General features: G+C 42.1%; 2 protein-coding genes across 7 annotated transcripts in view; one reads left to right on the top strand and one right to left on the bottom strand.

The window, feature by feature from the left end:
* SVBP (small vasohibin binding protein) overlaps positions 1-1,821 on the bottom strand; it is a 6,185-nt gene extending 4,364 nt beyond the window's left edge. Inside the window, exons 1-2 of one of the 3 annotated variants that reach the window (XM_011377919.2) lie at positions 1,726-1,821; positions 783-932 (exon numbers count right to left, since the gene is read on the bottom strand). In XM_011377919.2, the coding sequence (XP_011376221.1) occupies positions 783-896 (114 nt within the window). In that variant the 5' untranslated portion in view covers positions 897-932; positions 1,726-1,821. The other 2 variants (XM_011377921.2, XM_011377920.2) reach the window with 2 other exon arrangements.
* A 4,135-nt stretch (positions 1,822-5,956) lies between these two features.
* The window catches only part of ERMAP (erythroblast membrane associated protein (Scianna blood group)), a 14,313-nt gene continuing 6,173 nt past the window's right edge, over positions 5,957-14,096 (top strand). For 2 of the 4 annotated variants that reach the window (XM_011377917.2, XM_011377916.2), the window contains exons 1-6: positions 5,957-7,418; positions 10,395-10,484; positions 10,687-11,025; positions 11,719-11,835; positions 12,370-12,402; positions 13,427-13,459. In XM_011377917.2, the coding sequence (XP_011376219.1) occupies positions 10,400-10,484; positions 10,687-11,025; positions 11,719-11,835; positions 12,370-12,402; positions 13,427-13,459 (607 nt within the window). In that variant the 5' untranslated portion in view covers positions 5,957-7,418; positions 10,395-10,399. Of the gene's footprint in view, positions 7,419-10,394; positions 10,542-10,686; positions 11,026-11,718; positions 11,836-12,369; positions 12,403-13,426; positions 13,460-14,096 lie in introns of those variants that run through there. The other 2 variants (XM_023522004.1, XM_023522005.1) reach the window with 2 other exon arrangements.

Here is a 14,096-nt window from a genome sequence, read left to right as displayed (position 1 = left end):
GAGTATGACAGGAAATGGACAAAGAGGACTTCAAATTTATATGCAATTTTAATTTATCTTACTTTAAAAAGTCTCCTTTTGGCAAATATGACAAAATGTTAACCACTACGATTCTGGGGTGCTGAGCACCCAAGTGTTTGTTATATTATTTTATTTTTGTGTATTTTTAAATTTCTCAAAAAAAAAAAAAAAAAGAACAAAACAAATAGAAGAGTGCAGCAAGCTTTTCCCTGATATTAAATACTAAAATAAAATACTCATGTCTGATGTGGTTCAACCTAGGCAGTGTAAACAGTTTAGGATTTTTATTCACAAATTGATGGTAAGTGTTGATTGGTGTTGATTGAATAAAGGACACATTGGTAGGTGCAAAGCTTGGGCCCCTCCTTTCTGGTTATGAGCAGCTACTCTGCGGGCCAAATCCAGAAAGAACATCTGAGCTGGGGTGTCTGACACTTGCTTTCTCTTACTCTGATCGCTCCCTAGCACGTCCCTTCTCTTTCTCCTTTCTTCCTTCCCTCAAGTCCCTACCACAAAAGCTCTGTGCCAGGAGTCTTCTGGAGAACTGGGACTGGTTGGGGTTCTGACACTAACTTGGCATGTGACTCTGGGCTGTCTGTCACTTCACCATTCTGGACCTCAACAATCTCTTCTCTAAACCTGTTTTAGAGGACACCTGTTTTGCCTGGATGCAGGTAGGACTCCCCACAGTTCTGCTATTTCTCTGTTCTGCCATTGTCTCCAGCAGACTACAGGTATACAGGCCCACTCCTCGGTCTCACCTCTGCTCTCTGTCTTTGCTTCAGCTCCTGCTGGGCTGATTTCTGCTTGGCCTTCTCAACTCTGCTGACAGGTTCTTTGATTTTGGATTTTTCTTTACGTGCAGGTGGATCCATGACTTGGCTTCTGAATACTTCTTAGTCAGCTCTGATCTGGATGGAAAGAGGGAAAGGAAAGAAGGGGGAAGACAATGGGGAAGGGGAAAAGAAGGAAAAGAGGAAGAAAAGAAAAAACTGTCAGTCGCTCGCCTAACTAATCCCCTTCCTTTAACAGGTGAGGCAGAGTGCCCCGGTAGAAAAGGCGCTACATTTGGAGGAGTAAGACCTAAGTCCCAATGCCACGACCTCACTGGGCGTTCCACTCTGAGTCTTAGTTTTTTGTCAGCAAAATGACACAATAATTCATTCCCTGGTCTCTTTCCAAAAGCTGCTGTGTGAGGACCAAATGAGAAGACCCAGGTGAAAACTTTTCATACATCGGAGAGTGCTGTACCCAAGGTGGGGCTGTTTTAATTATGAGACACCGAGGTCCAAAGGGACAAGCCACCCGAGTCTCGCAGTGGGACATCGGGAAGGCCTGAGCCTCGCGCCGTCTCTGGCCTATAGGCTAGGGATTTCCCATCAATGCCCTGCCGGACAGTTACATCCCAGTCTCGCCCGCAGGGCCGCTGCCCTCAACCATCCGTGCGGGACCAGGCCGCCACCTTACCGGCCGCCTGGTCCGCCCTCCGCCCCACCCCGCCCGGGCCCGCCCCCCGCCGCCAGGCCTGCCCTGGGCCCAAACCCGGCCCGTGGGGAGGCTCCCCTCCCACCATTGCTCTCTCCCGGTGCAAAATGGCGGCGGGCGGCGCTCGAGAATCGGCGCCTTCCCTCCTCGCATCCGGATTTTGGGGCCCAGCCGCGTTGCGGACACGGTCCCATGCTGGGAACCCTCGCTTTTCCCTACCTCCGAGAGTGGAGTCGGAGCCGCCACGCCTCGGGTTGGGCCGGGCCGGGGGGCGGGGCCGGGCGTGGGGCCGGCGCCCTGCGAGGCCCCGCCCCCAGGCCGGACCGCGCGTGCTCAGGATTTCTGTCAAGCTCACCCGCGTAGGCGCTGGGGCTGGAGCTGGGACTGGGGCGGAGTGGTTTAAGAAAATCTTTTACCCGGAATATTTTTTGAGACAGCTGCTAGGCTTTGAAGGGTGATATCTGAAACCTGGGACTAGAATTGTAACTTTCTGAGCCTCAGTTTCTTAGTTCTAAAGTGAGAATGGTGATTGCTGTCTTGATTTCTAAGTTTATTAGGAAGATCAAGCGAGAGCCTGTTTACCACAGTGCTTTGAAAAAAGAAATCGTGACAACTATAAATAGCCAATATAGATGTAGACGAACGTTCAAGTTCACTGCTAATCAATAATATTAACAATTATTTTTACAATTACAATTTTACAATTATTTACAAAAATTTTACGTATAAAAATAAGTGGCTGACGTTTTTAATTTATTAGATTAGCAAAATTGAAGAAAATAGTGACTAAATGCTTTGACAACAGAAATCCTGTTTAGTCTAATGATAACAACAATAATAGCCACCTCTCTTCTGGGCTTTTTATGATCCAGATAACTATTCTTAGAGCTTTATATTTATTATCTCATGTATTCCTCTTAATAAGTACGTATAATAATGTACATGTATAATAATATACTATTATTATCCCCATTTTACAGATAGAGAAACAGAGGCACTGAGCAGTTGTGATTTGTCCAAGGTCACACAACTAGTAAGTGCCGCAGCAAATATTTCAGCCAGGATTCAGGATAGGGCAATGGCCTATCCAAAGGAAAACATGTTCAGGCCCACAACTTTTGTTCCTCTAAAGATTTAGTAAGAATTGAAACAAATAATGAATGCTAAGTAAACAATGAGGGTGTACCCAGGTGGACACTCATACACTTTCAAAGTGTAAATCATTACAACCTTCTTGGGAGTCAGTTTAGCACTACATATCAAAGCCTTAAAAATGAGTGCAACCCCACAAAAAGACACATATTACATGATTTCATTTTTATGAGATATCTAAACTAGTCAAACTCTTAGAAAGTAGAATGCTGATTGCCAGGGGATAGAGGACTGGCGGGGGGGGTGGGGGGGGCGGGGGCGGAAAGGGAGTTGTTCAATGGATAGTTTCAGTTTTGCAAAATGAAAAAGTCCTAAAGATACGTTATACAACAATGTGAATATAGTTAATACCACTGTCCCTGTATATAACTAAAAAAAAGGGGGGAGGGGAGCATAACCGTTGACTCAGCAACTCCACTTCTAAGTTATCCTAATTAATCAGAGTAAAAAAACTGGAAACATTTTCTAATGGGGGTAAAAAGAAAACTGGAAACTACCAAAATATTTATAATAGGGGTTGTTTAAATTATTGGATAGCTATAATGGAATTCTATGCAATCATTAAAATGACATAGAATATTTATTGACATAATACAACATAATCACAATATTTGTTTTATTTTTACATGCAAAGAGGCTGCATGAAAACACACCAAAATGTAAATCCTGATTAAGAGTAGAAGTTATTTTTATCTTCTTTGTGCTTTTCTGTATTTTCCAAAATTTCTGCAATGAACATTTATACTTTAGCAAGATTTATACTTTCTTCTTTCAATCAAAATAATGTATAATAAATACTTTTTAAAAGTCTATACAAATATTAATTGAATTGTTATTATTAATAATAAAAGTAACCAAGCCAGAATCTATTTCAGAAATCTTGGCATAATAGTGGTATTTTACATTTGTGTTGCTGTGCAGTTTATAAAGTTCATATAAGCTCTGGATTAGATTATAGCTGGAGACAAGGCAGGGACGTTTGGAAGGCTTTAAAAAGCCAACTAAACAGATTGGATATAGGGTAGGAAGGAGTGGAAAAGCCAAACTGGAAGACTGGAAAAATAGTGGAGCCACTGATAAAAGTGAAGGTAGGATGAGTTGGCTTGGAAAAGGATGAAGAAGAAGATAAATTAGAAGTGTTTGGGGTGGGGAGGGAGAGAGAGAAAGTGTGTGTTACTTTACACTTATAGGTGGCAATAGGTGAGTAGAGTCGTCTAGTAACATGGGCTCCAAAAAGGCACAGATGTGAAGATACTGGTTTAGGATTCTTTATCAGGAAGGTGAAGGCTCAATCCAGGATGGGGTGAAAGTCTCCTCCTTGTTCTTCCTCCATGAGTTTATGATCCCTCTCTCTCTTTTGTAACCATCAATAGACTCTTGGCCAGTCTGCAAAATTCCCTGGTTGGTTGAGTCAGAGCTTATGTTAATGTAAGTATAGTACTGTTTACAGTTAAAGTGTATATCATATATTAAGACTACATTCACTTTATTGAGCAGCTCTTTTTTTTTTTCTAGAGTCAAATATTGCCTATTTTTTTCATTTGCTTAATTACTTGTGCATCTATTGTTAATTCTTCCACACACTCTCTATCAGGATTGTAAAACATCTCTCGTGATCACATGAATCCAGTGATCTTTCAATGTCTTTTTTTCTTGGAAACATCCTTAGGTCACCCTTCTCTCCCTCCAACCGTTATCCTTGGACTTCCTCTAACCACATTCTTTTCTCTTGTGCTAAATCCTCTGTCTCCTGAATCTTCCTTTTTGTCATTTATTCTCTCATTTTGAAGGAGCACATTCTCCAGTAACTTCCCCAGAAGTGGTTCATAGGAGGTAAAATTTGGAAACCTTGCTTGTGTAAAAATGGCTTTATTTTACCTTCATACTTGATTGGTGGGGTTTCTAGATTGGAAAACATGTTTCTAGATTGGAAATCATTTTTCCTCAGAATTTTAAAAGCATTTTTCCATGTTATCTAGCTTCTCATGTGGCTAGACTCTTAAGAGGTCAAATTTATTCTGATTTCTCTTACTTTCTATGGGATTTTTGTTTGTTTATTTTCTGGAAGCTTTTAGTCTATATATTTTTCCTTCATCCTTGGTGTTCTGAACCTTCATAATGGTATATCCTGGTAAGACTTTTTCATTTAATGCACTAGGCACTCAGTGGTCTCTTTCAATTAAGAAATGTATAGTCTTTAATTCTGGGAAACTTTCTCCGTGATGATTTCTTTGTTTTTAAAAAAGCTTTCCCTCTCATTTTCCATCTCTTGGTTTTGTTTATTCTACTTTACAAGCAATTTTCCTTTATCTCCAGTTCTTTATCCTCTAGTTCTTCTATCAAATTTTTAAATTTCTGCTATAAAATTTAAATTGTAAAGAGTTTTCCTGTACCCTGATTTTCCTTTTGGTAACCTCTTGCTTTTGTGTTGTGGATTTGGGATCTTATCTTATTTCATATTTCTGTAGATGTCAATTTTAATTTTTTGTCTTTTTCTTCCACTTATTATATTGTCTCTGTTGTTTATTTTGGTCTCTGGCTTCCAAGCTGGAGGTTTTCCTCAGATAATAATAGGTACGATTTATTGGGTGTCTTGCACTGTTCTAAGTATCTTATATGTCGTAACTAATTTTTTCCTTACACCAACCCAGTGAGGTAGTTACTATTCTTATCCTCAATTTACCAAAAAGGTAATTGAGATGCAGAAAGGTGAAGGCTCTCGTCCAGGTCACACAGCTTAGACGTACGTGCACCTGAACCCAGTTAACTCTAGCTTTCCCGTTTATAGATAATATGAGGGATAGAAATCTAAATTAAATGATACCACAAGAAAGCAATCAGCCATATCTGGACATTGCACAAGACAAATTATTCAGTTTTACCAACAATCAAGGGTGTAAGGAAAACTTTTAAAAGAAGGGCAGAAGGATCAGTATGGAATAAAAACACTTAAGAAACTTAACCACAAAATGCAATGTGTGCAGCTTGTTTGGATCTGGATTTGAACAAACCATGTGTAAAAAGACATATTTGATATTATTGAAAACATATGAATATAGACTGGATATCAGATAATATCAAGGAATTATTGTTAATTTTGATAGGTGTAGTAATGGCATGATGTATGCAGGGGTGTGTGTACCTTAAAAATTATCGCTTTTGCAGCATCATTGAAAATGTCAACACAGTGAAAAAAGCAAATGATGGCTTAGTATTATTATGAATGTTGTGATACTAGGGGGGCCTCCTGAAAAGCTCTCAGGGACTCCAAGAGTTCATGGACCACAAATTGAGAACTGCTGTCCTAGAGAAACTCTTGCTCATGTGAACCAGGAAACATATATCAAGAATGTTTATAGCAGAGCTGTTTGTAAAAGCAAAAGCCCAGAAACAACTCATTTTTTTATTAAGGAGGGAATGGACAAACTGTTGGTATATTCATATGATGGTCTACCACAAAGCAGTGAATGAATGTACTGAAGCTCTGTGAATCAGTTTGGATGCATTTCAGTGTCTTAATTTGTACTCCACTCAAAGCAGAGTGTGAAACAAGTCCTTCCATGCAAAAGTTTATTTAGGAGGTGATCCCAGGAATCAGAAATGGTGAGTGAGAAGAAAAGGAAGAAAAAAACGATAAAATGTGCATTATTGAGCTACTGATGACTGTTGGCCTCTGTGCTCATTCCCACTGGGAACTCTCTGAGAATTGTGTAGAATACAGTTTAGAACTGTTCCTCTGAAGGTGTGAGGCTAGAGTATTTTTTTTCCACTGACTCACATAACCACAGGTTGATCCCCTAGGACATTAACTTTCGTGAACTCCTGGGCTCCATTTAGGCCAAACAGTCTTCCCAGGCTCTGTAGAGAGCCTGAGTCAAATGAGCAACGAGCTGCTGTGGCTTTTGGAGTGGCATGCTGGCAGCTTGTCTCCAAGTCTCGGTTACCCCGAAACAGAGTGGGGCTGAGGGGACATGGTTCAGGCCACCACAGGTGTTTGTTAGACTCAGAAAGTAATGTTGAGTGAAAAAAAGGAAGTCAAGGAGAATTATGTACAATGTACTCCATCTTTATAAGGTTCAAAAATACACAAAAATACATAATGCATTGTTAAGTATACAATTATAGATGTTATAAGTATACAATTATGTATATAATGAAAGCCGTCAAGACAAGCAAGAAAGGGTTTACCACATGTTGGGAGACAGTAGGCAAGTTTGCTTGTCAGAAAGCACAGGTCAGGGTGCAGCTGGAGATAAAGGTAGTGAGTTAAAGTGGATGTCTAATTGGTAGGTGTCTTTGAAACCAATCTTCAACTTTACTCAGATTTGGAAAGTAAATGAGAGCAAGTTTTTCAGAACGGGTGTTTTAGGATCAAAACGTTTAAAAAGGAAATAGCTATGTGGTTAGCTTGGGAGGGAAAAGAAGCAAGGGGCAAAGATCCCTCACATTGGTGGCCCTCAGAGTTTCTCTCACTTTTAGGGAGGCTCCTCTTTGCTCTGTTCCTTTATCAGAGGCAGACAGGCAGGGCGTAGCTCGTTGGTGTATGGGGACAGCTAGAAGGAAGTCTGTGAGACAGACTGAAGGAGCCCCTGGCTGCGGGCTAAGGAAGTTAGAATACAAGATGAACTTTTCTCAGGCCCTTCTCCAGAGCCCTCCCTGATCCTTCTGCCTGATCTCCCTGTATGGATAGAGGGAGTGTTCCCAGCTTGGAGACTCCAGCTCTGCCGGTGAGAGACAAAAGGCCCCTGATTCCAAAGGCGGTAAGTTCTCCACCCTCTCCCCTCTCCCCTCTCTTCATTCTTTTTAACTCCTTTGACTTTCTTAGGATCTTCGGGTTCATTGGAGAAATTGTCCCTTTTTTTCCTTATTCACAAAGACATTTTAAATGACGAAATGAGGCAATGGGAAATGAGCACAAAAGGGGACAAGTGACAAGAGTTGGGTGGGTTTTGTCTAAAGACTCTCATTTAGGTATTATTGTCATTGTGATTAATTATTACAGTTATCATTTATTTAGCCCTTACTATTAGCCAGATCCTCTGCTGTGTGCTTTCAGACTGATCATTTGTAGATCTGCAGGGTCCTCTTAAGTTGCTTGGCGTTATCAAGGGAACTTCTGTTGCAATGTTTTTTCCCCCACTCCCAGAAGTAACCACTGTTTAATATCTACATTCTCGCCTTTTTTCTAAACACCGTCTTCCTAAATTCTATCACACTATGCATAGCTTTTTAACATCGTTGGTTTATAATGAAAATTTCCTAATGCTATTAAAGATTGTTCTATCATGTGATTATGAAATGTTGCATAGTATCTCACTGCAAGAATGTACCACAAATAGTTAATCATTCTCATTTTAATGGACTTCTAGGTTGTTTTCAATTTTCCCTTTTTGTAAATAACTTTGTCATGAGCATCGTCACCATCAAATCCTTATGCACATTTTTGTTGCTGTAGGATTTTTTTCTGGAATTAAAATTACTGGATTAAAACTTTTGCATATTTGTAAATTGTTTGATAATTATTACTAAATTATCCTTGTGAGAGTTGTTTAGCAAAGGGCAAGATAGTCAGTTTGCCCACATGTGTGATGACTCATATCTAACTGCAGTCTTAATTTGCATTTCTCTCATGACTAAAGAGTGAAAGTCCTATTTCTGATGTCATCCTCTCTTGGGCTAGTCTGCCCTTATGGTGATTTCCATGAATCAGTAAACTCAGTGATGTGCTTCAGGGAGTTCCTCTCCTAAAGCCACCTCGATTGCCCTCATTACACAGAGTGACAGAATGATAGGACTTCATTCGTTTTTATTATTAGAATCTAGTGCAAATCATTTCACATTTATCATCTATGAATCCTCACTATAGCCCTATCCATGAGGTGGGTACTATCATTAACCTCATGTGTGAGTGAGAGGAGACTTGGAGGGATAAACTCGCCTATTTAAGGTCACACGGCTAGTTAATGTGGAGCCAGGGCTTGATCCCAGGCTGATTCTAGAGCTCATCCTCTTGATCACTTAATCAACTATCTGAATCTAGGAAGATGGGGCCATGGGTGGGGGGAACTCCTCTTATTTGATTTCAGGTGGCCCTGGTTCATTTTGGAGTTCTGTGTCACTCTGAGCATGTCTATTCAGGGTGTGTTTCAACAGCATCTTCTAACTGAGGGTTTTGGGGATTAGGGTAACTTTAGGGGATCCTGGGCTTTGCCTACTTCCACCTTCAATGATAATTGATAAGCTCATTTACCTAACTTCTCTTGTTCAGTTTTTGAGTAGCTGGTAACCTGTAGGAAAGTGGGTGGGATAGAGGCAAACGACAACAACAAAAACAAAAAAACAAAAAAACCATCCTAACTGTAATCCTAACTTCACTGTGTCTTAGTGTTATGCTGCCATTTGCAATACTGGGGCATTAGAGGAGTGTGTTATGTGCATCATGATAAAACAAAACAAAACAAAAACAAAACAAAACAAATCCAGTATGCTGTTTGCCACGAGAAAAACAGAATTAGATATGTGTTCAAAGCTTAAGTCCATCTTCAGTCTCCCAGCTGTCTTCGACAGCCCCACTTCCTCCAAGTCCCATCTTTGCCCTATTACAAGACCCAATCTGATGACTTCTAAAAAACTCCTCCTCTTTGGAAAAGATTTGGAATCTTGGAGAGAATTTAAGAGACACTAACTCTTCTTCAAGTGTTTTTACGTTTAAACTTCTTTCTCAATTTTGGCATAAAAGGTTTGTTTCCTGCTATAGGAATTACAGGCAGTCAAGTAGGTGGGGAAAGAGGTTTACAGTAGGGAATCCTCTAGGGTGTCGCTGTGGTTAATGTATTCAGTGCCCCACACTTCTTGGGGATAACTGTCCTCTTTTAGTTTAGTAATAATGACAACAACAACAGCACATTTATTGAACGATTGTTCTGTCAGACATTTGTGGCAAGTGCTTTACATGCATTTCCTCCTTGAACCCTCACAGTCACCTGTGAAGATGATTCCCCCTTTGTAGATTAAGACCTGGAGGCCCACGGATGTTATACGTCTTTCCAGGGACACAGCTAGTGCATGGATAAGCTGAAACTTAAACCCAGATCTTTCTAACTCCATTCCCTGAGTTTGTAGGATCAGAGCCTTCATGATGAAATGGAGGGAACTCACTGCCTTGATTTTTTGTTTCTCAAGAGTTAAAATGGAAAGGCTGTCAGGGAAGAGATTGGATCACATTTAGGTTGAAGACTGGCTCGTAACAGGCACTTTCCAAGCCTGGCCTTGGACACTAAATGTGAAAAGAGGCCAGTACTCTGGTGTTTACTGGGTTAGTTCTGGGTGTAAGTTCTTCCAGACTCCTCCCTATGCATTCTATATCACATTCAGTGTCTCACCCTCAGTCCTCACTCATCTTATCTCCACCATCGTCCTCACTCATGGCATTTATAGACTTAACTGTGATGCCAACCTTCATGTCAAGTACTTACCTCCTACAGTCCTCACAATAATCTCCCAAAGAGGCATGGTTAGTATACCCATTTTAAAGATGGAGAAACAGAGTCTCAGAGAGGTTAAATCACAATGTTACATGGATGTAAGTAGCAAAGTTGAGATTTGAACCATAGTCTGCATGATCCAGAACACATGCTATGTATGCAGCCTCCACCTTTCCCACCTCCTAGGTTGTACACTTTCTCAAGTCAAGCTCACCAACCCTCTCTGGTTTCTCCCTGTGCACGTCCTCTTAGTTTGGATGGAGATGGCAAGTTCCTCTGGCTCCCGATTCTCCAGCTGCTTCATCACACTCGTCTGCCTCCAGCTGCCTGTGAATTTGTCAGGTAGGAGTTCCTGAACCTCTTTCCCTGCCCAGGACTTCTGACCAAAGAGTCCCAAAAGTAAGGCGGCCTGGCTAGGGGCCTTATATCTTCTTGGATTCCGTTTCCAAGAAGATATCCCCTTGATATCCCCTTCTTCATCCCTTGTCAAGCTCTTGCTCTCCCATCGCACCCACACAGTGTTCTTTTTGTCTGCACTGCGCAGGGGACGCCGGCAGGTTCTACCTGGCTCCGCTAGGGGGCATAGCCAAGCTGCTCTGCCCTCTCCCGCTCTGGTCTGTCACGGTGCTCACGGAGGTGCGGTGGCTGCGGTCCTCGCCCTGGGGACGCTCGCAGGCAGTTCACGTGTTCCGGGATGGGAAAAACCGCGAGGAAGATGTGATGCCAGAATATAAGGGGAGGACGGCGCTGGTGAGAGACGACCGAGAGGGAAGTGTCACACTGGAGATCCGCGACGTCCAGCTGGAGGACCAAGGGCCATACCGATGTCAGGTCCAGATTGGAAACCTCAGTCGAGAGGGCACCGTGATCCTACAGATTGCAAGTTAGCCATTTTTCAAAGGGGACTGAATTATGGGACAGGGATTATTATCGCACCATTTTGCAGATGGCAAGCCAGGCTTGGAAAGGCTCTATCTCCTGCTTAGGGTCCCACGGTGGATGAGCGAGGACTCACACCCGGCATAGACTCTTCATTACTTGTCATAATGCCTCTTCTGCCCTTTTTTTCTTCTCTATTTCTTCTTTCCTTTCTCCTTTCTCCCCTGCCTAGGCTTTAGACCTGTGCTGTAGCAGGGCAGAGAGGTTGTTGACTGCTGTTCCACTGCAGAGTGAGGATTTGAAGGGGGAGGCAGGTGTTGCTCATGAGAAAACTACAAGTGACTATTGAGGAAGCTCCTCCAGCTCTCCAAAGAATCTGGATAATTTTTCCACCGAATTATAGGGCAGGATGAAGTCGTGATTGAGAAGCTGAGTTTAACCTATTGTCTTCAGGCAGGACCAATGAAACCATTCCCGAGAGATGAACATCTCATTTTAAAGTCATCCCTGGGTCATCCAGGGTTTGAGTTTCTGAGAGAAGCAAAGAGCCTCGCCAATCTTGGCTGGAGTTCTCTCCCTAGAGGCGATGGAGACAGTTGGGATGTATCTGAGCCATCTTCTATCTGAAGTGCGACCCTTGGCCTGAGAGAAGCTCTGAGATGTCTCCTGAGGGTTGTCATTGGTGGTTTCGTTTCAGCCCCATCTCCAGGAAGGATCTCCTCCTCAGCATTGGCTCTTGCTGTGATCCTGCCTGTCCTGGGGCTTCTCATTGTGGTGGGCATTTGCCTCATCTGGAAGCAAAGAAGATCAAAAGGTAACTAAGTGGTAAGGGAGCCTGGGCTGGCAGGAAGTGGGACTGCAGCTTCTCTAGGAAAAGGCCGGGAGGAAGGACATATTGACATGATGGTTATCCATAGGCTGGAGACCCTGCAAGTTGGCTGGGAGACAACTGGTAGAGCCAAGCTCTGGAGACTCATAATTCAGAGAGGATCAAAGAAACTGCAGAAAGCTCATGGGAGGAGCTGTGAATTCTCCTCTTTTGAACAATTAAAAATAACTGATCATGCCAGTCTTCTAATTAATTTAAGAAATCCAGTTTTATACATTGGATAAATATGACTGCATTTCGCAGGATCTCAAGGTTGCACAGCACCTTGAAAGATACATATTCCGGACACTCCTATCTCTATCTGATGGTTTGAAGACCCTCTAATCCTTTCAAATGGCCGCACATCCACAGTGACAAGGAACAAAATCCTACTCAGGCAGCTTGTCCTCGGACAACTCCTCTTGTTGGAAAAAGCCTTTCTTTAAGCTGAGCTGACATCTCTCTCTCTCTCCCTTCCAGAGAGGCTTCTCTATGAACAGGTGATGGAGGTAGGTAAGTGTCCTGGGATGGGTAGGGATGTTTCTCTGTTTTACTCATTTTTGTGTCCCCAGAGCTCACTAATCTAAATTCCATAATTGAAAATTCTAACATCTGCTGCTTTGGGTGGCAGTGGTGGTGGTGAGGCTCTATACCTGTTGTTTCCAGTCCTTGCTGACTCTTACTTATAATAGTTTACCTTACAGTATGTTTGGTGATTTTTGTCTGTGAACTCACTGCTTGGTCTTATTTTGTGGGATTCATGTAGATCTAACATGGGGGAAGTCTTTATTCATTCAATAAATAATTGATAATTATCTCCTAAATGCCCTGGACTATACTAGATGCTGGGGACACAATGGTGAGTAAAAGTGGACACAGCCTTTGCCATTCTGGAGCTTTCAGTCCAGTCAGGGAGGTATATATGAATTAAGTAATTATACAAATAAATGTCAAACTACGACTGTACAAATGGAAGTTCTGGGAGCTGGGAAGACTCTGACCAGGAGGAGCCAACCAAGTTTCAGGGATGGTAGAGGAGTCCCCAGAGAAAGTGATGTTTGATCTGGAAAACAGGCAGGCATGGGTGAAGAGGGAACAGAAAACCATCCACAGCAGAAAGAACAGCTTGAGAAAGAAACACAATGCAGGAGAGAGGGGGAAGGTGACAGGGGACAATGAAGCTGCAGAGTTAAGCAGGGGCCAGGCCACGTGAGGCCTTGTAGATCACATGAAGGATTTTAGTCTTTCTCCTTAGGGCAGTGGTGAAGCAGTGAGAGAGGAAATCTCTATTGGAATTGTGGTTCGAGAAGCTCTCTCTGGCTGCAGTGTTAAGAGACCAGAAGGAGCAAGACAGGATGTGGGGACAATTTGGGTCACTATTTCTGTCATTCAGATGAGAGATGATGAGGGCTTGGATCAGGGAGGTGGAGGTGGCGATAGAGGTGGACAAGCTCAAGAGCAAGTAAAATCAGTAGGAATTAAGGATCTTCAAGGTAATGACATAGAATCTCATCTTATTTTGCTTTTCTCCCTCTAGAAAATCTTCTCGCAGATCATGCGAAAGAAAAAGGTAATTATATGTATAGAATAGGGAATAAGGTGTAGGGGATATATAACATCTTTCTCCTTCTACATAAATGCTGACAGTCTATTATTATGTGTACATTATATATGTATACACAGATATCCTCCCTTAATATTATTAGAATTTATCTTTTAGTATGAAGGAGCTCTAGAGTTGGTGGCAATGGGTGAGGGGATGCTCGTGGTAAAAATTGATAGGTCTGGATTATCTAAGCTCCTTTCATTAGCTCCACCAATCATTAAAAAGACAGTCTATGGTCTATCTAAAAATATGAATATAGTCATATGTAATGTATGAGAATCTCAAAGATCTATATGGAAGTTGCATTGAGACAGGCAGGGTAATACAATGAGAGCATCACAGGCTCTGGAATCAGTGACACCTGGCTCAGATCATGGGTCTGCCACTTACCGACCTTGGATAAGTTTCTTTACTGGTCTGAGCTTTGGTTTGCTCATCCGTAAAACAGGATTAATAAATCTCTTCAACTGATTGCTTTCAGGATTAAAAGAGACAAGTTAAAAAAAACCCCAACTTCTATTACAGTGTCTGGAACTCCTTACCCTTATTGCCATTTCGCCTTCATTAATGGAATATTTGCTCTGGGCCACGGAGGGTAAAA

This window comes from Pteropus vampyrus, unplaced genomic scaffold (assembly GCF_000151845.1).
Source record: "Pteropus vampyrus isolate Shadow unplaced genomic scaffold, Pvam_2.0 Scaffold326, whole genome shotgun sequence".
In the NCBI taxonomy this organism is placed as follows: domain Eukaryota; kingdom Metazoa; phylum Chordata; class Mammalia; order Chiroptera; family Pteropodidae; genus Pteropus; species Pteropus vampyrus.
The sequence above is the reverse complement of the archived record's forward strand: the minus strand, read 5'-3'. Positions and strand labels throughout refer to the sequence as shown.